A 24,650-nucleotide genomic window follows, 5' to 3' on the forward strand; every position below is an offset into this window, starting at 1 on the left:
ACAGAAAGCGAAGGTAGGAAATCGAACCTGCTGCCATACCATTCTACTGGACAATACTACCATGCATACAATTTCATACTGGGAATTTTTACTGGAACAAGGTTGTGTGTAGCACAAGTACCAGAGTTTACATTATCTTTGTTTTTTAATTACCTTCTCACAATAGTCATTTTGACTTGGTAAAGCAATAAGCAGTAGATAAACTATAGTTAACAAAAAATCAAATAATAATTAAAAAAAAAAGCTATTTCTTTATAACAGAGGGGTGGCATAAGGACCAAGAAGGAACCCTTTACATTTCACTGAGAATTCCCCTTGAGTCAATATGACATCAATGGAACATCCACCCACAAAATTAATTCACCTTATCCATTAACCAGGATGAAACCAACAAAATAACGGACAACAAACAAGAGAAATTTTAGTCATATATGGACATCACCATAATAGTCAGAATTTCCTTCCTGAGGATGCTTTCCTACACCTTCAATGCAGCCGCTCATTCTCCTTTCCTCATGGTTCTGGCAGTTTTCACTTTTTTCTTCAGTAAGTGAACAGCATGCTCCTACATCATTTGTTTCATTATGAAGTTACTTACTACAAATTCAATTCCAAAAAAGTTGTGACACTATACAAATTGTGAATAAAATCTGAATGCAATTATGGCGAAGTGCCAAATTTTAATATTTTATTCAGAATAGAACATAGAGAACAGGTCAAAAGTTTAAACTGAGAAAATGTATAATTTTAAGGGAAAACTATGTTGATTTTAAATTCCATGGTGTCAACAAATCTCAAAAAAGTTGGGACAAGGTCATTTTCACCACTGTGGCAACAGTCTGCAAACATTATGGGGATCGAGGAGACAAGTTTTTCAAGTTCAGAAATAGGAATGCTGTCCCATTCTTGTCTAATAGGCATCTCTCTAACTGTTCAACTGTCTTGGGCTTTCTTTGTTGCACCTTCCCCTTTATGATGCGCCATATGTGCTCTATAAGTAAAAGAAGTAAACTGCAGGCTGGCCATTTCAATACCCGGATCCTTTTCCTACGCAGCCATGCTGTTGTAATTGGTGCTGCATGTGGTCTGGCATTATCGTGTTGAGAAATGCAAGACCTTCTCTGAATGTGATGATGCCTAGATGGGAGCATATGTTGTTCTCGAATCTGAATATACCTTTCTGCATTGATGATGCCTTTCCAGATCTGGAAGCTGTCCATGCCACACGCACTCATGCAACCCATGAGTGCTGATAACAACTTGGGTTGTCCTTGTCCTCTTTAGTCAGTATGATATAGCGCCCCAGTTTTCCACAAAGAACCTCGAATCGTGATTAGTCTGACCACAAAACAGGTTTCCACTTTGCCACACTCTATTTTAAATAACCGTTGGCCCAGAGAAACGCCTGCGCTTCTTGGTCTGCTTTAGAAATGGCTTCTTCTTCGTACTTTAGAGTTTCATCTTGCGTTCACCCACAATGTTTTCTGGAAGTATTGCTGAGCCCTTTCTGGGATTTCCCTGACAGTAAGCATTCCTGTTTTCGGTGCAGTGCCATTTAAGGGCCCGAAGATCATGGGCATCCAGTATGATTTTTCGGCCTTGACCCTTACACACAGAGATTGTTCCAGATTCTCTGAATCTTTGGATGATATTATGCACTGTAGATGATGATTACTTCAACCTTTTTGCACATTTTCACTAGTAAACACCATTCTAATATTTCTCTACTATCTTTCTCCGCAACATTGGAGGAATTGGTGATTCTCATCTTCGCTTCTGAGAGACACTGCCATTCCAAGAAGCTCTTTTTATACTCCAATCAAGTTGCCAATGGACCTCATTAGCGGTAACTGGTCTTACAGCTTTTTTTTTTATAAGTGCAATTTACTTTTCCAGCCTCTTATTGCTACCTGTCCCAACTTTTTTTTTTGATTTGTTGACACCATGAAATTTACAATCTACATATTTTTCCCTTAAAATTATAATTTTTTTCAGTTTAAACTTTTGACCTGTCATCTATGTTCTATTCTGAACAAAATCTAGAAATTTGGCACTTCCACATAATTGCATTTAGTTTTTATTCACAATTTGTATAGTGTACCAACTTTTTGGGAATTGGGTTTTTAATTTAATTGTACCAATTATATTCATTTTTAAATAATGCCCCTCCCCCTAATTTTCAATGCGTCTGAGTATTCACACAAACTTCCTAAGCATTCCTTGAACAACGCTGAGAAATATCAGACATGCACACGGTGGCCAAAACCTGATCACACCTGTCCAAAACCTGATATGATAGCAAGTCACATGATGTAGATATAAGTTATTTTAGAGTATATGGCACGGTGCATGATTGGTTAGCACATCCGCCTCACAGTGCAGAGCAGAGCTGGGAAATCCAGGTCTAGAAAGTAAAAAGCCTGCCACAGTTTGGCTTTAGCTACACGTGCTTGTACTCAACCGGCAGGTAAATGATGTTATTACGAGGAACACCTGTGGCTAAAGCCAAACTCTGGCAGGGTTTTTACTTTCTGGACCTGGCTTTCCCATCTCTGGTGCAGAGGTCGTGGGATTGAATCCATGCTCACAGATCGGCGCTGCAAGAACTCATGTGAACTCCACGACACACCGGCCATCGACACTTCATACAGTATGTACATTGTGGTAATATAGTATGCTTCAATTGTGCAGAGACATTCCCACTCAGAATCGGGGTTCTAAGCCCGGTTGGTTGTGAAGCAATTGGTGAGATGACGAGTGGACAGAATGAACACTGGACAACGGCATGTCTCCAATTAACGTATTGTCAAACACATCGCAACAATCTACCAAATATTTTATTTGTTTCCGACCTGTTTGAGAAATGTTGCCCTGGATTTATTCATCATTTTTTTAAATATCCGTAGCAATAAGTGTTATGGGCAAGTTAGCGTATACTGCACTTGGCACCATGGTAATAAGCATGGTAATTAGCGGTCTAACAAAAATAGCAGTCGTAATTAACAGAGACAAAGCCCTCCACATGTTTAATGTTAACAATAACAATCAACAATATCACTGTAAATAAGCTGTGCAGGACTCAAGACTAGTTAAATTAACCTAGTGAGCGTCTTCGGCAGAGAGCAAGGTCCTTTTGACAATTACACAACATGGTACGTATTTCAGTCAGAAATGCTCTTTTGTATATATATTTTTCTTCCTGTCAACCACATTTTTCAATTTCTTTTTACGGTGCGAATATGAAATTGCCAATAAAGCTATTTTTTTTATTATTTTTAATGTGCTGTATATATTTGTTTTGTACTGAGGGTGAGAGCAGTGTGCGGCTTAGAGGGAACAATGTTTTTAATTAAAATGAATTATTTATGTATACCTCTTTCCTACCCATTCTGTGAGCTTGCTAAGGAGGATGTATTAACAAAAGGATGCGCACAAAACGACAACCTCAGGTCCTCACTTGTGGACCAAGGCAATGGCATGGCATATGGTAATTCAATGCAAGACAGAATGCATCACAGTGTATCTAGATGGGTGTTTGTGAGAGAGTTTATTACATACGATAGGAAGTTCTCCCATGTTTCCAGGTATGGATCATAGTATGTCAATCCCTCTGATCCACTGAGAGGTGAAGAGCAGCTTTTAGGGAGGGTAGATTCACACAGGAGTGCCTCAGGATCCGACTTTAGATCGGCTGAAGCCAACTGCCTCAAACTGAGGCTGCTGGTGGAAGTCTGACGCAGTGTATTTAGAGTTTGATGACCTTGACTCAATCTTCGATGACTATAGCGACCATGAAGCCCATAAGGCATTTTGCTGTTCTGGTAGACAGTCTCAGCTGGGAGGAGATGGGAGGAGTTCCGTCTTAAACAACGAGGAGGTCGGAGAAAGGGTCGGGGTTTAATGAGTTTCTTCATAACCGCTTGGTTTGCATGCGCTTGAGATGTGGGTATGTCATCTGTTTTTTCCCCCACTTGCTGGATGCTGGCTTCCTCACTATCTGACCCAGCACAGGAACAAAGTGCAACAGTCGATTCTTTCGCATCACTGCCCATCTGGACAACACTTGCAAGTAACATGGAGGAGCCAAGCAAATGAGGTTCAATGGACTTTTCCTTGGAGGGGCGAGAGTATCGCACCGCCATTCTCCGATGCCCGCCAGAGAAAGCAGAGGAAGAGCGGCGAACATTATGTTTATACTGTGATACTTTCCGTTCTTTTTTAATTGATATATGAGGTGTGTCAAGTCCGCTTTCTTCAGCTGATTCACTTGAGTTACTAAAAGCCAAATCTGTAATGGACTGTCGCCCCTGTCCACTGGCCACCAAAACGCCAACACTTGGGCGCCTCTGATAAGGAAGTGGTGGTAAGCCACTAGATGAGCGCCTGCTTTCTAGTAGCGCTGCAGAGGGCAGGCCAATACTAGAACGCCTCCGTGCTTTGCTGACCAGGACTGCAGGCCCAGGTTGGCCTACAGTAGCAGAGTACTTCTGTCTCTTGTGCCATCGATTGAAATGACGCTGGAAGAAGAAATCCATGCTGTTTGGAATGTAAGATGTGCTTGGTCATAGTAGTGTCTTGTCTCTGGACTTCTTAGACAGAGCTTTAAGTTGAAAGGTCAGCTATCATAGCAGATGACACAACAGGAACCAAAGAAGGTAGATGGTCACCCACTGGTCCGCCTCCCAGGTAAACAGGCTGCTCTGCAAATTAAACAGCTCCGTAAATTTGCATAGACGATGACTTCAAAAGGGCTCATTATGTTTACAAATATTAGTCATAAGATGCAGCCCGACATTGAATTTATCACTTAATATACTAAAAAATACAGTACAATTTTCCTAATCAATTCAATATGTCAAATGCAATGGTTAAATGTGCAAGCAGCAAATTAAAAAAATACATTAATGGGTCAATGATTGCAAGCAGCAAATTAAAAGAAATACATCAATGGGTCAATAATGCAGTGCTGTATTGTTCTAAGTACGATTTATGTACTTAATATGTTCTTCCTTTTGCAGCATTTAGACACTGGCGGTGTCATGGCAACATGAGAGGTTTTGTCTTTTGTGCAACTCAAAACACAGCAATCAAGCACTACCGGTACTTTGCATTCAGGCAATGCAGGGGGGGAAAAGCATGTCTAGGTTCACATTATTATTTCTTATTCACAGGATTACGGCAAAAAAAAATATTTTGCAACACATTTACATTTGTTTTAAATTCATTATTTGATTGTGAATGTAGTAAAATATGACTTTTGTAATCCAAGGTTGCCAACACTCTGTGTTGACAACAAAAGTAGTCGTCTTTTCAGTCCTCCTCTGTGCATTTTCACTCCCCTCCAACACAAATTTAATGGAGGTGTGGTCATAAGCAGAAGTACAAAACTCACAAAGGGTTAGGATTAGTTGGCTTATATGTGAAATTTCAGGAACAACAAAAAATACACTCAAATCTTTATAGGAGAACTTAAATTCAACTTCTCAAAACTTTTGAATAGAAAAATTGTCCAATGTTTCTGTACTTTTTGCGCAACTTGCTGTACTACTAGCTGAATAGCATATTTTACAACTGGTGTTTGAGCTATGAAGGGACCAATAAATGTCCTGGTTCAAATAGAATTGGCATTTAAACAGTCCCCTTCATCATGTTGTTTACATTTTGACAGCATGAGAACAAGACAAACACATCGACTGATCAAAAGTACCTCGCCATTGCAAGGCTTCAAAATAGGTGTTTTCAAAGCAAAGTGTCGACTGCGCTTAGAGCGTTACAGTGTAATCAGCAGGTTGCAACAGAGATACAAAAAAGACTAGAAGCATCACAGAAAGGCATAGGACTGTACATCCTCAGAAATGTATTGGTCAATTCATGGATAATTAAATTTTCAATGCCTGTTTAAAAGGGACTTATTCAAATGAGCTCCATTTTTTGTGGTTACTGTTACAAGAGTTATATAAAACAATGACATGTTGATTACATTTTGTTTTACTGTATAATTCATGGTTATTTTCAAGGTAACATACTGTATCTTTATGTTTCTTTTACTTAAAAAGAAGACAATGCCTGAGATTTAAATGTTAAAATTAAGGAGACAAAACTGAATGGTTTTCATATCATAATCAATTGTGCTGTGTTCTACTTTTGGAGAGTCATCAATTCGTATGAGTGGGGGGTTACCCAGGGGTACACAAGACAAAAAAGGTTGGAAACCACTATGTTAGAGAACATCAAGTTGTGCAAAAAGAACTCAAACACAGAATAGATGCACATTGTACATTCAAAAGTTTAGAGAAGGTCAAATTAAGTTAATCTGTAATGGTCATGATTCATTTTTACATTCATTCTGAAAACCCCAATTTAGCTTGTTGTGTGTGGTGCATGTGTGTTACTAATGTCAATAGAACGCCAAAACCAGACCTATGGACGTAATTTATCTGTTTAAAGTAATGTATAAACAATGGTTGGGCACTGACAAAATATTTTTGAGTCAAGCTCAAATATTGATATTGGCAGACAATCCGCCTAGTTCATCTTCTGATCCCTGTTCATTCTCATTTGAGCCTGGTGTGTGCATCTTGTGTGTCGTGTGTATTTTGCTATTATGCAACATCTGCTCCCGGAGAGTTATAATCCCCTACCATGATGGGAGATGAGAGAGGGAAATGCCAGATGCGACTATTGTTAAATCTATTATCCACCTGAGTTGGTATATCAACACATCTTGAGATTGAAACAACACTACGATATTGCATAGTGGGTAAATGTCAAAGTTATTATTAAATTATTCCTGGAGAATTGCTTTTTTTATGACTGATAGACAGACAGTGGTCATATGTTTCCTGACCTAAAGAGAAGCAGCAGCTTTACTGGTTGAGCTCTGACAGGAGGTGGTGGTTAACTTGTTCTACGGTATACTGAGCATCCTGGAACATGTGACGGGCCAGTGAGTAGAGCATACTGCAATCGGCTTACAGTATTCATCTAGCATATTGTAAGCAAAATCCATATAGACAAAAAAAAATTCAGGCCGTAATAGAAAAAAAAGTAAGGTCACTTTCAAAAAATACAACTACAAATTTCCTCAGAAATGGCTTATATGAGATGCCAAAGGAGTGAAATAAATTATACATTAACAAAAGCATTCACATTTGCATGCGGTTTCATTAACCGCAAAAGAAAAAGAATGATCATTTAAGAATGCCTTCCTTATGTAAGTGAGTGATTGTTGTGGTGGGTTAGTATCATTTAACTTTGATAATGTTTCTACTTATTTGAAAGCTTGTTTTGTTCAAATTGATCGCTGCAATAGCTTTGTTGCTGGAGGAAGCTTGTTAGCCATGGGGGTAGGTCTGCATCAAAATGAATATCAACCTAATATATGCGGTTAGTCAGCTCATTGTTTTAGTCCGCGCTTTTGTTAACTATAAAGGCTTTTTGTACGGAACTGACAGCACGAACAAGGACTTTGATGTGTACGGAAAGACAGCATAACAAATTTGCATTTGTCTTTTCTCAGCATATTAAATTACAAATGTAACAATTTTGAGGTGTTGTGTTAATGCTAGAGTGACAAATAAGAGTGCAATCGGGGTGATTTTGTTTTTCAGCAAATGCCATAAAACAAGAGTACATTTCTGTGGAAGAAAAAGCGAACCCAAACTTTTGAGTGATTTGGGATATATGTCCAACAGTGTGTTTTCAAAGAAAGCATGAAATTGTCTGGGTGACCCCAAAAATTTGAACAGTTGCATACTGTCTCTACCGGCCAATCAATGGTTAGTAGAGTGTTGTTCCACCCTACAGAGGGAACTTCACCCAAGTAACGGAGGGTGCATAAAACACACAACGGTAAAAGCAGCGTTGGGGAAGTTCAATTTCATCAAGGGCTACATTAAAAATGAAATTGTGAGTGTGGATGGTTGTTTGTCTCTGTGTGCCCTGCGATTGGCTGGCAACCAGTTCAGGGTGTACCCCGCCGACTGCCCGAAGCCAGCTGCGATAAGCTCCAGCGCCCCCCCGCTACCCTTGTGAGGACAAGCTGTTAAGAAAATGGATGGATGGATGGATGGTAGTTCAATTCATAGCTTATAATTCAAAACATAGAATGAATTAAACCTCTGTAGGTGCTACAGACCCTTTTTTTCCCCTTATAGTCATGGGTGACAACTAAAAAAAAATTGCCTGGTACACATCATGTGTGGTGAGTTTTTGATCATAGTTTAGGCCAGTGGTGGGCAAACTCGGTCCTCAAGGGCCGGCGTCCTGCAAGTTTTGGAGGTTTCCCTGCTGCAACGCAGCTGATTCCAATCAACAGGATCGTTACCAAGCTTATGCAGAGCTTGCTGATGAGCTGATCATATATCAGCTGTGTTGGAGAAGGGAAACCTCCAAAACCTGCAGGACTCCGGCCCTCGAGGACCGAGTGTGCCCACCCCTGGTTTAGGCCCTCAAACGTGATTCGAGGAATATCAAAGCAAAAACAGGGCAGTACTTCAAGTAGTAGAAGTCGCTCACGAGAGGAAGTCGCTCACGAGAGGAAGTCGCTCACGAGATGCTGTGACTATCGCGAGACCTACAGCGAGACCAGAAACCCTAACATGGCGGCGCCCTGCTGCTAAGATAGAACTAGCTCTATTATACTAAACTAATCCAAATTTAACCATCATATATCTTGGCTTTTCTCTTCTCTCTTTCATCCGGCAGATCTGAAATACCACCCAACGTGGAGGACTTTGAACGTTTCATCGACGGATATTTTTACAGCTGCGCGATGGAGGATCCTTCCGTCGAGAAACCGTCGAAGAAACCTTCTTCGAAGAAGAGGAAAAACGACTCAGCGACGGACACGGACGACCTAACCCCTACGGACGTTTCGGTCATGTGCTGGAGTCCATAAATAAAAAACTTGACGTCCTCGGCCTCATCCTCGAGGACGTCAAAGAATTAAAGGTAAGCCTGGAATTCGTCAGTCAGCAGGTAAGTGTCCTTAAACAGGAAAATGCCGAGCTACATTCTACACTCACGGCTGTTTCAGTCGAGCTGGAAACTATGAAAAAAGAGAATAAAACGCTAAAAGAAACAGTTTTAGATGTCCAATCCCGTAGTATGCGGGAGAATTTAATATTCTCAGGTATATCTGAGAATACCTCTGATAACCCAGAGGTTGAGATAAAAAAAATTATGACGAATTCATTAAAAATTCCTCAGGAGACGGTAAATAACATCTCTTTTGACCGGGTACATCGGCTTGGAGCCCGTAGAGGCAACAAACCCCGTCCTATTATTGCCAAGTTTGAGCATTTTAAACAGAAATTATTTGTTAAAAGTAAAGGACGGGAGCTTAAAGGGACCTCATTTGGAATGAATGATCAATTCCCGAGAGAGATCAATGAGCGGCGAAAGGTACTGTTTCCTATAATGAAACAAAATAGGCAGGAGGGTAAACGGACTACGATAGCCGTTGATAAGTTATATATCGATGGCCAACTATTCCGGAACCCCAATTCCACTCCCTGGCTGTTCTAATTAGCATTGGTGGAACTAAACTTAGTTTGATTACTAGGTGTATACATATACTGTATATGTGGTTATAAAACCAAAAATATGAATACTTATTATGTTTAGGCTATATTATAAATATAATATTAATACACAACTATATCTAAAGTATATTTAAATAAAAAATAAAAAAATCTCGCTTGGGTTACTGGTGTATTGTTATGTTTAATCCCCTGTTAATTTCCTTCACTTTCACCGCCCTACTCGTTTTTGCACTGTTTTATTTACTTACACGTTACCTTACACGTTACCTTACACGTTACCTTATACGTTACCTCATATTTTATACAAACTATATAAATCACCTAACCACTTTGATTCTATCCTATAACATGCCAGTGGTGGCAAATGACCTATACAGATATATACATAGGACTGAGTTTATATTATTTGTATGCATAAATTAGTTCTGGTTTCCTGGAATGTTTGTGGCGCTCGCTCACAGGCAAAAAGAATAAAAACTTTAGACCATCTCTTAAAATTAAAAGCAGATATTTGCCTCCTACAAGAAACCCACCTACAAAAATCTGAAGAAAAATTACTTATTGATAAAAATTTTAGCCAAGCGTACTCTGCCCCTTATAACAGTAGACAAAGGGGAGTCTGTATACTCATACATAAGAATTTACTCTTTACTCTAAATAATACAATAACAGACCCAGAGGGCCGATACATTATTATTCAGGTGACTATATTTAATAAAATATATACATTCGGTAATTTATATGCCCCTAATAATGATGATCCGGCTTTTTTCCATGAATTTTTCTCTAAGCTGTTTGAATTAGCAGCGAACTCTACTATTATTATTGGAGGAGACTTTAACACAACCTTAAATCCATTAATAGATCGTTCTAATAAAACAACATGTATAAGGCGATCACAATCTACAAAAGTAATAGGGGAATATATGGATGACTTTGGCCTCGTCGACAGCTGGAGACTTAAAAACCCAAATAAGAAGGAATTTACCTTATTTTCCGCTGTGCACCGGTCCTTTTCAAGAATTGATTTTTTTCTTACAAATAATTCTATTGCTGATAAAACCGTTACAAAAATACATCCTATTATTATTAGCCACCATGCACCAGTCTCCCTTTTCCCTACAAGTTGATTATACCTTTAAACCACCACCTACATGGCGTTTTAACATCTCACTACTAAACGACGCAGAATTTGACAAAATTATAAGAAAAGAATGGGCAGACTTTTTGGAAATAAATGACTCCCCAGACCTATCTCCAGCTCTTCTCTGGGAAGCTGGGAAAGCAGTAATTAGAGGTAAAATTATATCATATTCATCTTATAAAAAGAAACAGGATCAAAAATTAGAAAAAGACTTGGAAGATAAAATTAAACAACTGACGGATGAGTACGCAATAAACCCAAATAACCAAATATGGACTGACTTACAAAATACAAAAATACAGTTAGACGATATGTTAACTAAAAAGACAGAGTTTATAATACAACAATTGAGATACAACAACTTTGAATATAATAACAAATCAGGTAAATTTCTTGCAAACCAACTTCAACGTAATCGGGAAAAATCGCTTATAACGGCTATTAAAGGTACAACTGGTGAATGTACACAATCACCAGAAGAAATTAATCAAATTTTTTATAATTATTATCACAACCTATACTCAGAAACTAATAAACCTAACCCAGAGCATATTGAGGCATTCCTCAGTAGCTTAAATATACCTCAGGTAACTACTGAATATAAAGATATGTTAGATGCACCACTTACTATAAACGAGTTGTACAGTGCTCTAGATAGTATGCCAAATGGCAAAGCACCCGGCCCGGATGGTTATCCGGCTATATTTTTAAAGCACTTCTGGTCAATGCTTGCTCCACTATTCTTAAGAGTAGTAACAGAAATTAAAACTAATGGTCACATACGCCCACACATGAATACAGCAGCAATTAAACTTTTATTAAAGCCAGAAAAAGACCCCACCCTTCCATCAAGTTACCGTCCGATTTCACTAATTAACACTGATATTAAAATTATCACTAAGGCTTTTACATCCAGATTAGAAACAGTAATCCCGACAATCATTCATAGCGACCAAACAGGCTTTATTAAAGAACGTCACTCTACTAATAATATTAGAAGGCTCTTTAACCTTATTAGTATGTCACAGTGGCATGATAAAAAGGCAGTTATTATATCATTGGATGCAGAAAAAGCTTTTGATAAAGTTAACTGGTCCTTCCTCTTTGCTGTTTTAAATAAATTTGGCTTTGGGAAGTCATTTATTCACTGGGTGTCAGTATTATATGATTCTCCTAAAGCTACTGTTACTACTAATGGGATTATATCTAAGAGTTTTACTCTACAGAGAGGCACAAGACAGGGATGCCCACTGTCGCCTTTATTATTTGCAATATTTATTGAACCGCTTGCATTAGCCATACGCCAGGAAAGAATGATTCAAGGAATTCACTCTGGGGTAACAGAACATAAAATTAATCTATATGCCGATGATATTTTACTTTATTTAGAAAAGCCTGCTATTTCGTTAGGGGAAGTATTTAACTTAATAACTAAATTCTCACAGTTATCAGACTATTCTATTAACTGGACAAAATCAACACTTCTACCTATTACAGAAAATTCATGGAACCCTGCAAGCCAGGACCCATACTACTCATTTCCTATAGGTAATTTAAAATACTTAGGCATAAAAATCTCACCTAAATTAACTGATTTAGTTAATTTAAATTTCACTCCACTTCTGGATAGCATTTATAGTGACTTGGAGCGCTGGAATAATCTTCCTATTTCTCTAATAGGACGAATAGCCACTATTAAAATGAAAGTTTTACCCAAAATAAACTATTTTTTCTCAATGATTCCATTTAAACCTACGGCTAACTGGTTCCAGTTGTTGGACTCAGCCGTTACAAAATTTTACTGGAAAAAAAAAAGAAGCAAAGATTAGTCTATCTACTCTTCAGAAAAAGGTCTAGAGGCACCAAATTTTATGCACTATTATATAGCCAACCAGCTACAATATATTATTTTATGGGCACAACCCAATAGAGATACTAACTGTTGGCTGGAACTAGAACAGAAGGATTGTAATAACCTCAGACTCCTAGATTTACTCTTTATTACAACATCGATTAAGCGACATAACTGCTTTAAAAATCCAATGATTTCCGCCACCCTGACTGCCTGGTGGAAGGCACTAGAAATGACAAAAGCCCAAGTAGAGCCCAGCGGGCTTTCTCCCCTATGGCATAACCCCGACTTTCAAATTAACAACCAATCGTTTTATTTGAATGTGTGGGAGCAGAAAGGAATTACACATCTCCACCATCTCTTCTCAGATAATATGTTTATATCATATACATCCTTGCTCCAAAAATATAAAATAAAAAACGGAAACTTTTTACATTATTTGCAAGTCAAAAGTATGATAAAGAAACAAATTCCAACACTCCAGGGTACGCTCCAACCGCCTGTTTTAGCTAAAGATATTACCAAGCTTTCTCCGACAACAACAAAAAAACTCTCAAAAATATATAAGTTACTTTCATATACTGATAAAACGTCTTTACCCATCTCAAAATGGGAAACAGACTTGTCTATAGCTCCGGAATCTGTCTTTTGGATTCAAGTTTGTGAAAATGTTTTTAAAATGACAAAACACACAAATTTACAACTTATCCAATATAAAATTATTCACAGAACATACATTACTCAATATATGATGAAGAAAATGGGACGCTCAGACTCCGACATTTGTCTCCAGTGTTTACAAAACACTACAGACACTTATTTTCATGCTTTATGGTTATGTACTCCGGTTATGTGTTTCTGGACTAAAGTCTTAGAAAAACTTTCCGCTGTCTTGGACTGTAGGATACCGTTCTCTCCAAACTTGTGTTTGCTAGGTGACTTAACAACAATTGACTTACCACATAAACAATTTCAATCTATACTTGTAGCCCTTACTATCGCAAAAAAAACAATTCTTGTTAACTGGAAAAATAAACAAACTTTGAATATCGACCAATGGTCTAACCTCCTAATAAATCATATTTTAATGGAAAAAATATCTGCCTCAAATAAAAACCAAATGTCAAAATTTAAAGAAACATGGTCTACGTATATAGAATTTTTTAACCTAAACTTGGATTTTAATTCTGCCTGTTAGCGAGAGCCACAGCAGCGTTATAACTTGCATTGATGTTTCTGTATTAGGCAATTTGTAACTAATGGTTGTGTTTCTATAGTCAGGAACCCGGCTGCTGCCAGCGGGATCGAGCGGATTCACCTCCGATGGGCACCAGGGGTTGATATTCGGATTCACGGCATGCCAGTGGGTTAATTCTGTGGGTGCTGTCCCCCCTGGCTGGGCGTGGGCGGGTCTGCCCCTCTGTTGGCTGCTGGGTGGCGGCTGCGTCTTGGCCGTTCCCTGGGTCTCTTGGGGGGTGCTGCGTTGCGGGGCTTTCCCTGGTGTCGGGGGCGTCGCTCTGGGCCCGGCGACGCGGTTCGGGGCCTGTGGGCCGCCGGGGTGCCCGGTGGTTCCCTCTCCCCTCCCCCTTCCTCCCCCTTGCTGCCTCTCCCTCCTCGCCTCTCCCCGCCCGTCCTCCGCCTCCCTGTCCCCTCTCCCTCGTCACCCTTCCTCCTCCTCTCCCCCTCTCCTTGCGTCCCTGCCGCTGCCCCCTGCCCTTCTTGTCGTCCACTTCCCCCCTCCCTTCCCCCTCCCCGGTACACCTTCCTTCCCCTCCCCTGGGCCGGGGGCTCCATCCATGGCCCGGGTCTCGGTGCTACGGGGGCCGGCGGGGGTGGCTGGGGTTTGGTGTCGTGCCCGCCCCGCTCCGGTGGGCGTCCTGTCACCTCGGGTGGGACCCAGTATCCGGGGGGCGAGCCCTATCGCCCCTCCGGACGGGTCCCATATGCCTGCCGGGGTCCTGGTGGGGTGGGTGGGGGCTTGGTGGGCCGGTGCGCCTCCTGCCCCCGCCCGGTTGGGGAGGGCCCCGCTGGTCACTCCTCTTAACTCACTACACTAGGTTTGCACAATACACTTTTATAGACATATAGGGCACATAACACACTTTGGGGGGTGGGGTAGGGTGGAAACACCGTCTTCACCCTACAACTCCCCTCCAATTTTAATACACCACACAACTTGTGTGGGGGGGGGCGTGTGGGGGTGCCATCGGTTGGGGGCCGCAGTATAGAGCAGTGCTGCGGTCCCCTCTCCGTGTCCCCGGGGGTTGGGGGGCTGCCGGTTGGTCGGGGTGGGCGGCTTTGTTGGGGGGGGGCGGTGGTGGGGGTTGCGGGGTGCTGGGGGTGGGTGGCGGGGGTGGATGGGGGGCAGGGGGTCGTGGGGGGTGCGGGGGTTGGGGGCCGGTGGGGTGCCTGGTGGGCCTGCAGTGCCCCGTCCTGCTGCGTTGGGCCGGGGGCACGGGCCGTGTTGGGGCGGGGGGCGCTCCTGCTCCTGGGTTTGCTCTCCGGCCGGTGGCCCTGGCGGGGCCCGGGGGTCGTCCTTTGGCGCTGCCGCGGCCTGGGGGGCCCTGAGGTGTTGCGCTTGCTCTGTTCCGGCGGGGGTCGACGGCTCCCCTCTTTGGTGGAGATTTTCATGCATGCCAGATCCACCACACCAGCATCTACCGAAACTCAGACACAATCTGTTTCCTCCTCAGGTTATTGAATCGGTGGAGGCTGGTGTCTGCGGATCTAACGCGGCTTCGTCTGTCCTTCCTTCCTTTTCTCGGTCTCTCCTTTGGTCTCTTGAGGCCTCCCTGATTTTATGTTTTTTGGATTTGTTGGGGTCTGGATGTTTCTTGGGCTGGGGAGGAGTTCTGGTGGGGGGGTGTCTGGTCGGTGCTGGATTTCACCTTCCTTGGTTTTCTTTGGTCCCCTCGGGTCTCCTGGTGTTCGGTTTAGGTGAACGGTATGAGATTTTTTCTAATAGGTTTTCTGGTGAGCTAACAAATACACGCACGCACGCACGCACGCACGCACATACACATACTCACCTACACACACACACACACACACAAAAAAAAATATATATATATATATATATATATATATATATATTAACTCTTTGACCGCCATAAACGTTATAAAACGTTTAGCATAAACCTAGGGAAGGGCGCCGAGGACGTTAACTCTTTGACTGCCATAAACATTATAAAACGTTTAGCATAAACCTAGGGAAGGGCGCCGAGGACGTTAAAAGACGTCCCCTATGTTTTTTTGTTTTTTTTTCAAAAACGGGTGCAGGAAAGCCTTGGGCAGCTGTGCTGAAAGTATCAGGCAGATCTGATTAGTAAAAGACTCGTTTTGGCCCCTAGAGGGCAGCGATGACTCTCTTTGCACAAGGTTGGATGGGCCGCCCACCGTGGGCGTCAGTAGAAGACGTGAGGCGGAGCTAGAGTGTTGAGGAGACAATGGCTGGTTCAAGCCATTGTGGCTTGACCAAGCAACCGGTTGCAAGCAACTCACGCTTGAGCATTTTTTTCAAAGACGGAAAGCATCAATCAATACTAAAAAGCGCATTGATGTCGACGATGATGATGACTCCGAGCTTGACGCCAAAGTTGGAAGCCTTGACGCGACTATTACGATCTCGTAGTAAGCCTCACCGGCTAAGCGCGGCTAGCGCGGCTAGCGCTGCTAAGGCCGGAAAACGCGCACAATAGCCGACCGGGTACTTCTACACAATCGGACATTCGATCGGGCGATGGAGAGTTGGCATCGACCAATGCAGATTGATGATGATGATGATGACTCCGAGCTTGACGCCAAAGTTGGAAGCCTTTGACGCGACTGTTTATGATCACGTAGTAAGCCTCACCGGCTAAGCGCGGCTAGAGCGGCTAGCGCTGCTAAGGCCGGAAAACGCGCACAATAGCCGGCCGGGTACTTCTACACAATCGGACATTCGATCGGGCGATGGAGAGTTGGCATCGACCAATGCAGATTGATGATGATGATGATGATGACTCCGAGCTTGACGCCAAAGTTGGAAGCCTTGACGCGACTGTTCATGATTACGTAGTAAGCCTCACCGGCTAAGCGCGGCTACCGCTGCTAACGCCGGAGCTGCACAAGCGGACATTCGATCGGACAATGAAGAGTACCCCGAGTCCAATGCATATTCATCGGAGGAGCGGGTACAGTCTGATCACGGAGAAGACACTGTTTCTGGACTACGATGCCACCATGAATGGAGTGGATAAAATGGATCAAAACATCTCTTATAACCCCGGTGTAGCAACTGAAGGACACGAGGAAGCGAGACGTAACGAAACCGTAACGTAACCGTAGCATGATCCTGATATTAGACTTGATGGCAACACACACTGCAGTGTATACTTGCTATTCCCCGGAAAAAACGGCCTGCAAGAAAGTGGAGCACGCGAAGAGGCAATCTGTTGTGCAAATGCTGTTGCGTCTCCTTGCACGCAGGAGAGTGTTACAAAAAGAAAAACTGTCGTTGAAACATCCACATATTTGTAAATAGCACCACAGTTGCACACATTTGTAAATAGTTTGCCAAATTGTTGTCAAATTGTTATACTGTTGAATGTAAATAAACGTATTTTGCTATCAAAAAACACTTTTTCATTCTTGGTGGTAGTGTTTTATAGAAGTAAAGCACTATTTAGGTGTTTGTGGCATCATTCATGGACAAAAAGAAGTGTCAAATTCACTAGAATGCATGAAATAATATCGTTTCACTAAAAGCTTGATTTCTCCGTATTTTGGTCCAAAACAGGCGAAATTGGGTCAAACTAACCATTTTCTATTGTTGATTACTAAAGAACGGAATAAGGTAGAAACAAACTTTTTTTTCTGATGAAAGATGAAAGTCCAATCTTTCATTTGGTAGTACGTGTGTTTCCATAGTCCAAACAGAACATTTTCTGTGGACCTTGAAAGATCAGTCAAAATGCTTAAATCGGCTGGCACTGACGGCATCCCTTTTCTGAAAACGTCTGGCAGTCAAAGAGTTAAAAGACGTCCCCTATGTTTTTTTTTGTTTTTTTTGAAAACGGGTGCAGGAAAGCCTTGGGCAGCTGTGCTGAAAGTATCAGGCAGATCTGATTAGTAAAAGACTCGTTTTGGCCCCTAGAGGGCAGCGATGACTCTCTTTGCACAAGGTTGGATGGGCCGCCCACCGTGGGCGTCAGTAGAAGACGTGAGGCGGAGCTAGAGTGTTGAGGAGACAATGGCTGATGAAGCCACAATGGCTGACCAAGCAACCGGTTGCAAGCAGCTCACGCTTGAGCATTTTTTTCAAAGACGGAAAGCATCAATCAATACTAAAAAGCGCATTGATGTCGACGATGATGATGACTCCGAGCTTGACGCCAAAGTTGGAAGCCTTGACGCGACTGTTATGATCACGTAGTAAGCCTCACCGGCTAAGCGCGGCTAGCGCTGCTAAGGCCGGAAAACGCGCACAATAACCGACCGGGTACTTCTACACAATCGGACATTCGATCGGGCGATGGAGAGTTGGCATCGACCAATGCAGATTGATGATGATGATGATGATGACTCCGAGCTTGACGCCAAAGTTGGAAGCCTTGACGCGACTGTTATGATCACGTAGTAAGCCTCACCGGCTAGCGCGGCTAGCGCGGCTACCGCTGCTAACGCCGGAGCTTTCACATGCGGACATTTTGTCGGACAATGAAGAGTACCCCGAGTCCAATGCATATTCATCGGAGGAGCGGGTACAGTCTGATCACGGAGAAGACACTGTTTCTGGACTACGATGCCACCATGAATGGAGTGGATAAAATGGATCAGAACATCTCTTACAACCCGGTGTAGCAACTGAAGGACACGAGGAAGCGAGACGTAACGAAACCGTAGCATGATCCTGATATTAGACTTGATGGCAACACACACTGCAGTATATACTTGCTATTCCCCGGAAAAAACGGCCTGCAAGAAAGTGGAGCACGCGAAGAGGCAATCTGTTGTGCAAATGCTGTTGCGTCTTCTTGCACGCAGGAGAGTGTTACAAAAAGAAAAACTGTCGTTGAAACATCCACATATTTGTAAATAGCACCACAGTTGCACACATTTGTAAATAGTTTGCCAAATTGTTGTCAAATTGTTACACTGTTGAATGTAAATAAACGTATTTTGCTATCAAAAAACACTTTTTCATTCTTGGTGGTAGTGTTTTATAGAAGTAAAGCACTATTTAGGTGTTTGTGGCATCATTCATGGACAAAAAGAAGTGTAAAATTCACTAGAATGCATGAAATAATATAGTTTCACTAAAAGCTTGATTTCTCCGTATTTTGGTCCAAAACAGGCGAAATTGGGTCAAACTAACCATTTTCTATTGTTGATTACTAAAGAACGGAATAAGGTAGAAACAAACTTTTTTTTCTGATGAAAGATGAAAGTCCAATCTTTCATTTGGTAGTACGTGTGTTTCCATAGTCCAAACAGAACATTTTCTGTGGACCTTGAAAGATCAGTCAAAATGCTTAAATCGGCTGGCACTGACGGCATCCCTTTTCTGAAAACGTCTGGCAGTCAAAGAGTTAAAAAAAAAAAAGAGCAATGATGATGATGACATTTCCGAATGAACAATACTGAGCTCTTAAAAAAAAAAAAAAGTACTTCAAATAGTGGAAAATGTTTTCTAATGCTAAGGATCGGTTTTGGCTTGCCGTTGCCATCTTTTCATTTATTTATTTTTTTAAGTCACTCGGAGTCGCACATACCAGGGTGCTTTAGTTCAATGTGTCATTTCATGTTTGCTTTTGTGTTGATGTGAGGAGTTGCTTTTGAAACCTGGCGGGCAAAGTTTACTCAAAACATTTTCCCACCGGAATTTTCACTAACCTTTAAATTAAATTATTTTCTGTAATAATAAGAAGCTGCCATATTAATGGTGGAGGCAGAGTCTGAAGTAGTGCTGTTGCCTTCAATAGGTTTTCCTCCATTCTTTGCATTTTGATGACCCATGTGTGTGCGTGACTGTGGGTGGTGATTTTGATTGGGTGTTTTCCCACACAAATATTATAGGGGAAGTGAAAATGTTTGTGACAATAATATGTTCTATGCGCAACCACTAGTCTAAACACAGTATACTGAATAATTTTGTGTTTGTGTAATATAAGTTAAGCAAAAAAATCCACCTGTTTTTCATCTCAGGGCAGCCATTTTGCCTTGTATTGCCACTTGCGGTCGACTAAAAATGACTTTAGTGCCAAATGCTAGGTCCAGACCGAAAACAAAATTGCATCACCTTGCATGCTTTTTTCGCAAAGATGACTATATCGGGGTTACTCGAGGGGAGAAAATGGTTGGGCTCCTCCTCCAACAGAAAAAAAGGTTGATAAATGCTGTTTTTAACGTCTAAATGCTATCTTGGTTGACAGTTCAACAGCTGTAAACAACAATCCACTCACCAGATATGCCAACTTGCTTGCTCCCCATTACCTAAATCTGTTTCTTTTTGGCTTGGTCCCCTTGAGAAGCTGGCTATGTTGTATAGCACCAGGTCCCACAGACCACCATGATATTGTCCCACATTGGGGGGTTTTCACCACACTGTGTCTGTATTTGTTTTGTTTTTTACTTTATTTGGCTATGTGTCTGTTTGTACTGCTTCTTCATGTTACGTAGTAAGTTCATTCTCGACGCCGATTGAGTGTCAGCGTCGCCGCCAAACATTCACATCAGCAAAGCATTGTGAAATTAGCCTGGCAATAGCCAGATTTATTTGTGCTTCACTCAAGGGAGTTCTCCATAATATCAGTCTGGGACTGCTCCGCGTTGATTTGAACGGGAAAGGCGGGGCATGCTGTACAACACATCGAACTGATTGGACGAAGCAGAATCGTGTGCACGTCGACCTAACTTTTGTTTACGACCAATCACGGCAAAGGATGAAAATGTCGTCACCGACATGTGACTACTGTAACTAGCTGATATCATGGTGTTGAGTTCATGTTGTCAGTTTTGCAATGTTGATATGCGGATACAAGAGACTAGTTCAGCGAGAACAGAATTAAATGAAGCGTCCACGCATTCGTCCACCGGTGTCGCCATTTTTGGTTTGTTTCTTCCGGCGGCTTTTGTCACAGCTGCATATCCCGCCCCCAAATACAATGTCGCTCTGTGATTGGTCCGAACCATCAGTGGTTCGTATTGGTGGAAATCAATAGGAGGGGTACAAGATGGATTCTCAGGAGTTTGGGAACTCACAAATACCGCGAGAATACATCTTGCGAGGGCAAGGTTATGTAAAATGGGTGACGGACGAAAATGTTCACTTGAAACGCATGGCCCGGCATGCAATCGCATGTGACCACGCTAACTACATTGACTATATATGGAAATGCGTGGCCAGAAACGCAAACTGACTGCAACTTAGGCCTCAGGTAACAACCGTTATGGCTCACCTATTTTGGGGCTTGGTCATGTGACATTCGTAAGCTGAGACCTTAGATGTCATTTTCAGTTGATAGGAAATGGTAAAGGTAAAATGACAGCCCCCCCAGCCCCAAGATGGTTAAGAATGGCTTAATCTGCTTATTTTATATTCCATCAATGCAATATTAATCAGAATATAGCGCTTAGACTAATGGGGGGAGTGCATAGAACGTATTATGGTGAAGAAAAGTTTTGACTCGACTTTCCTTTTAGGGCCGTTCCGATGTGTGTTTTAGCCGTGTTTTCGCCTGGTAAGCTCTATGGAAATCTGGCACACACTCTCTTGAACAAAGTTAAACTGTGAGAGAGAGAGAGATGTTCATAAACGTCAGAATGAGTGTGCTCACAAGCAGGCAGAAATACAGTACTTTCCGTTGAGGTTCACCCAAAATATAAACAAGCTCATAAATGGACAATTCACTGAACTTGTTCATGCACAACGTTGGCGTGAGATGTTGTGGGACTGACTTTACCGGTAACTATTTGTTGAACTTAAATTATGTAAAACATAACACAACACAAACAGTCTTGAACCTCTAAAGACAGCTATAATGACAATACACCACAGCAATTTCAAATAAGTGGATGACAGCATATTTCGAACATCTCTGTCCAACGACCAACCAACAGCAGAACTACCAACATTGACATCATGGAAAGGGTTGAATGAAGTTTGACAAGAAAGTGACTGTGTGTGTTAGACTTTCCAGAGCTGCTGCTGGGTTAAATATTTACATGTAAAATAGTGGTACACGATGCAAATACACAGAGAGTGTTCCATAACAACCACCAAACATTCTAACAGATTCTCCAGTGAGAAAACATGATATATTTTTAATGACGGCTTTATTGGTCAAAAACATGCTCAAGGCTGACATTAGTTACTGTATTTTTACTCTGTGCATAATAATGTAGTGTAATCACGCACAAAAAGGGTACTTGCCCAGACTAAGCATGAAATCTGAATTGGAGCATAACTTGTGAGATTTCCGTTCAATTAACATTAAGGATCAACACTTCACAAGCAAGTAGGTTTATATTTTTTTGTCTTATTTGTTGATGACCAACACAGAAGTGTACAGCTGATTGCTGCGGTGTGATGATGACCATTGGCCAACCACCTTCCCCTCACCACCACTATCTACAACTCCACCGAACATGCAGTCACCCATGCATGTCATCCAAGACTTTCCATTTCGATGTGAGTTTTTAAATGGTGATGCTGCAAAGTGGGTTCAACTTCAAATATAGTTGCTGGCATTTATATTTTGCTAAATGATGTATTACTATTCCATAATCTACAACACTTGCTCCTTTCTCATCTCAGAGAAGAAGTCACCCGGACTCCTTCTACCTACATTTTTGGAGGTCTTTAACCAAAGCTGTGCTTCTTATTAACATTTTTAACTTGTGGTTTGGTTTGTAAAATAAATATTTCTGTGTCAAGTGCAAGACCCATACATTTTATATTTGAGTGCATTCACACAATAATTTGATGCATAACAGAAAATAATTTATCGACTCAACACAGTATTGTGTTTTTGTTACTCAAAGACTTTTTTTTTTTTGAGGACATCTTGTACAATAATGAAACCATGAAACAAGTGTAAAAGTTACGAAGAACACCACACAGCACTGCATCTGCCCCAAAATCACTGAATCCGACCAAATTAATGTCTCTCCAGTAATGCCATTTATGATACTATTCATTGAAAACATAAGCAGAGTAAATAAACAAACCTGCAAAGTCCGAAGTAAACTATCCAACCATGCTTCCTCTCCTATTTGATCTCACTAAGTCTTCCTGTATAGTGACAGGGAATCAGAAGCTTAGCTAACGAGAGAGAGCAAGAGCGAGAGCGAGAGACAGAGAGAGAGTGAGAGAGAAGGGTGTGGCCGTGTGACAGAGAGCATGAGAGCCTCAACTAGGGACAAAAATAAACCAGCATGTACTTCCTTGATACTGTGAGTGTAACAACACTTTCCCAATATACTATACAGAAAACAATCAACTTGAAAGGCACCGAATAAATTTACAACAAAAGGAATAGTAGTGTGGCGTGATGCAATAAAATGATTCAATTTTTCTTTCAGAGAGCTCTTGAATGTGTCAAGAAATAGTCAGACATGTAGGGGGGAATAACATCCAACTGGAATTTCCAGTAATGGGAGTAAGGAATCCCATCTGTTGATATACACAGTACGTAATTAACTCAGAAAGTAACAAGCATTCACGCGAATGCTATTGATTGTACATTTTCCCCCCCTTCTCGACTTTGCAGTCCAACACATGGAAAATTTGTAAAATAACCTGGATTTTCAGGGGAGAAAAAAAGCCTTTAAGGTTGCACTTTGCCAGCATCCAAAATTTGACTGGCACAACCACAGATGACAAAACTGGTGTTCTACATATCACTTCTTGTATCATCATAAATGTATTAGATTTTAACGTGCAATCCAAATGCCTGTGACTTAAAAATTTTCTTACTTTATTTACAATCAATATGCTCAGTTAAAATGCACACATGTAGATGATAAGTTTAAGCAAATTGCAGATTTGGTTGCCGGCAATGGTTTTCTAAACATGTACTTGTATTGCTTTGCATTCAAAACAAACGGGTAAACACTAAACACCAACTTATTGTATTTTCTATTAATATTATGGTATGATTTTACTGGTCCGGCCCACACGACATCAAATGAGTTTGACGCCACCTACCAGGAAATAAATGTTAAAACGCTGGTGAAGAGAACACTGAACAAATGGCGCCACCTGTCGTCAACATACATCATTACACTTGTAGCCTATCTGGCTCTTACCTTCTTGTGAAGAGTTTTAGCCCAGTGAATGATTTGGAGCAGCCGAAAAGCATCTCCTTCTCTTCCTCTATACAGTTTGGAGGCAGGCTGGGGGTAAAAGGGGGAAGAGGGGAGCAGGAGCGTAGTGAAGAAGTAGATGAGCTGGAACTAAATCCTCCATCTCGATCGTCTTTTCTAAGGAATTCCTCTCCATCAACTGCTTTTTCCTTCCGAGAACAATCGTGGTGGTTCATGCCTGTAACTAACACCTGATCGATGTTGATATCCATGAGGGACAATTTTCGAAGTCTTCTGCTCAAAGGTTTAAGCCTGCCTCATTTTGACAGGAGCTTGTGGAATGTTCTTGTTCAAGCATACTGAACCAAAAGAATTAAAGAACAGTGTAGAATCTCTAAATATCTTCAGTGTCACACAGCATAGAACTTAAATGTTTGACAGCTGACAGCTCAATGACAATTTAAAAGTGTAATCATATACAACCTGCTCACAAATATTAATATATAAAAAATGTTCGCCTTAACGTATTCACCCAATGTAAACGTGAAGATAAATATCACAATGTTACAGTTCACATGACTCAAAAAGACTTCAAATATGGCTACCCCACAAGGCTACAAAGTAAATAATCCACAAGCCAAAGGTCTTTAAACAAGGCACACAAGGTGTGTGTGTATGTAGAGATTAGTGTTGACTTAATCCTTGCTCGCATTTCTCTCCAACTCAGTAGTTTTTACAGTGTCACTCATATCTCACTTCTCTCAGTCCTCCACTGTTTTCCTCAGAGGTTTCTTCGTCCTCCATTTAATTTCATTTCTCTTCT

At 41.4% G+C, this 24,650-nt stretch overlaps 1 protein-coding gene across 1 annotated transcript in view; it reads right to left on the minus strand.

The window, feature by feature from the left end:
• The window catches only part of LOC147178726 (diacylglycerol kinase zeta-like), a 72,371-nt gene extending 48,454 nt beyond the window's left edge, over positions 1 to 23,917 (minus strand). The window contains 2 exon segments of the mRNA XM_086067661.1: positions 3,559 to 4,700; positions 23,831 to 23,917. Of these exon segments, the coding sequence (XP_085923787.1) occupies positions 3,559 to 4,535 (977 nt within the window). The 5' untranslated portion in view covers positions 4,536 to 4,700; positions 23,831 to 23,917.
• Positions 23,918 to 24,650: the final 733 nt, after the last annotated feature.

The sequence above is a fragment of the Leptonotus elevatus genome, chromosome 2, assembly GCF_054856555.1.
Source record: "Leptonotus elevatus isolate MCC_2025b chromosome 2, RoL_Lele_1.0, whole genome shotgun sequence".
Lineage (NCBI taxonomy): Eukaryota > Metazoa > Chordata > Actinopteri > Syngnathiformes > Syngnathidae > Leptonotus > Leptonotus elevatus.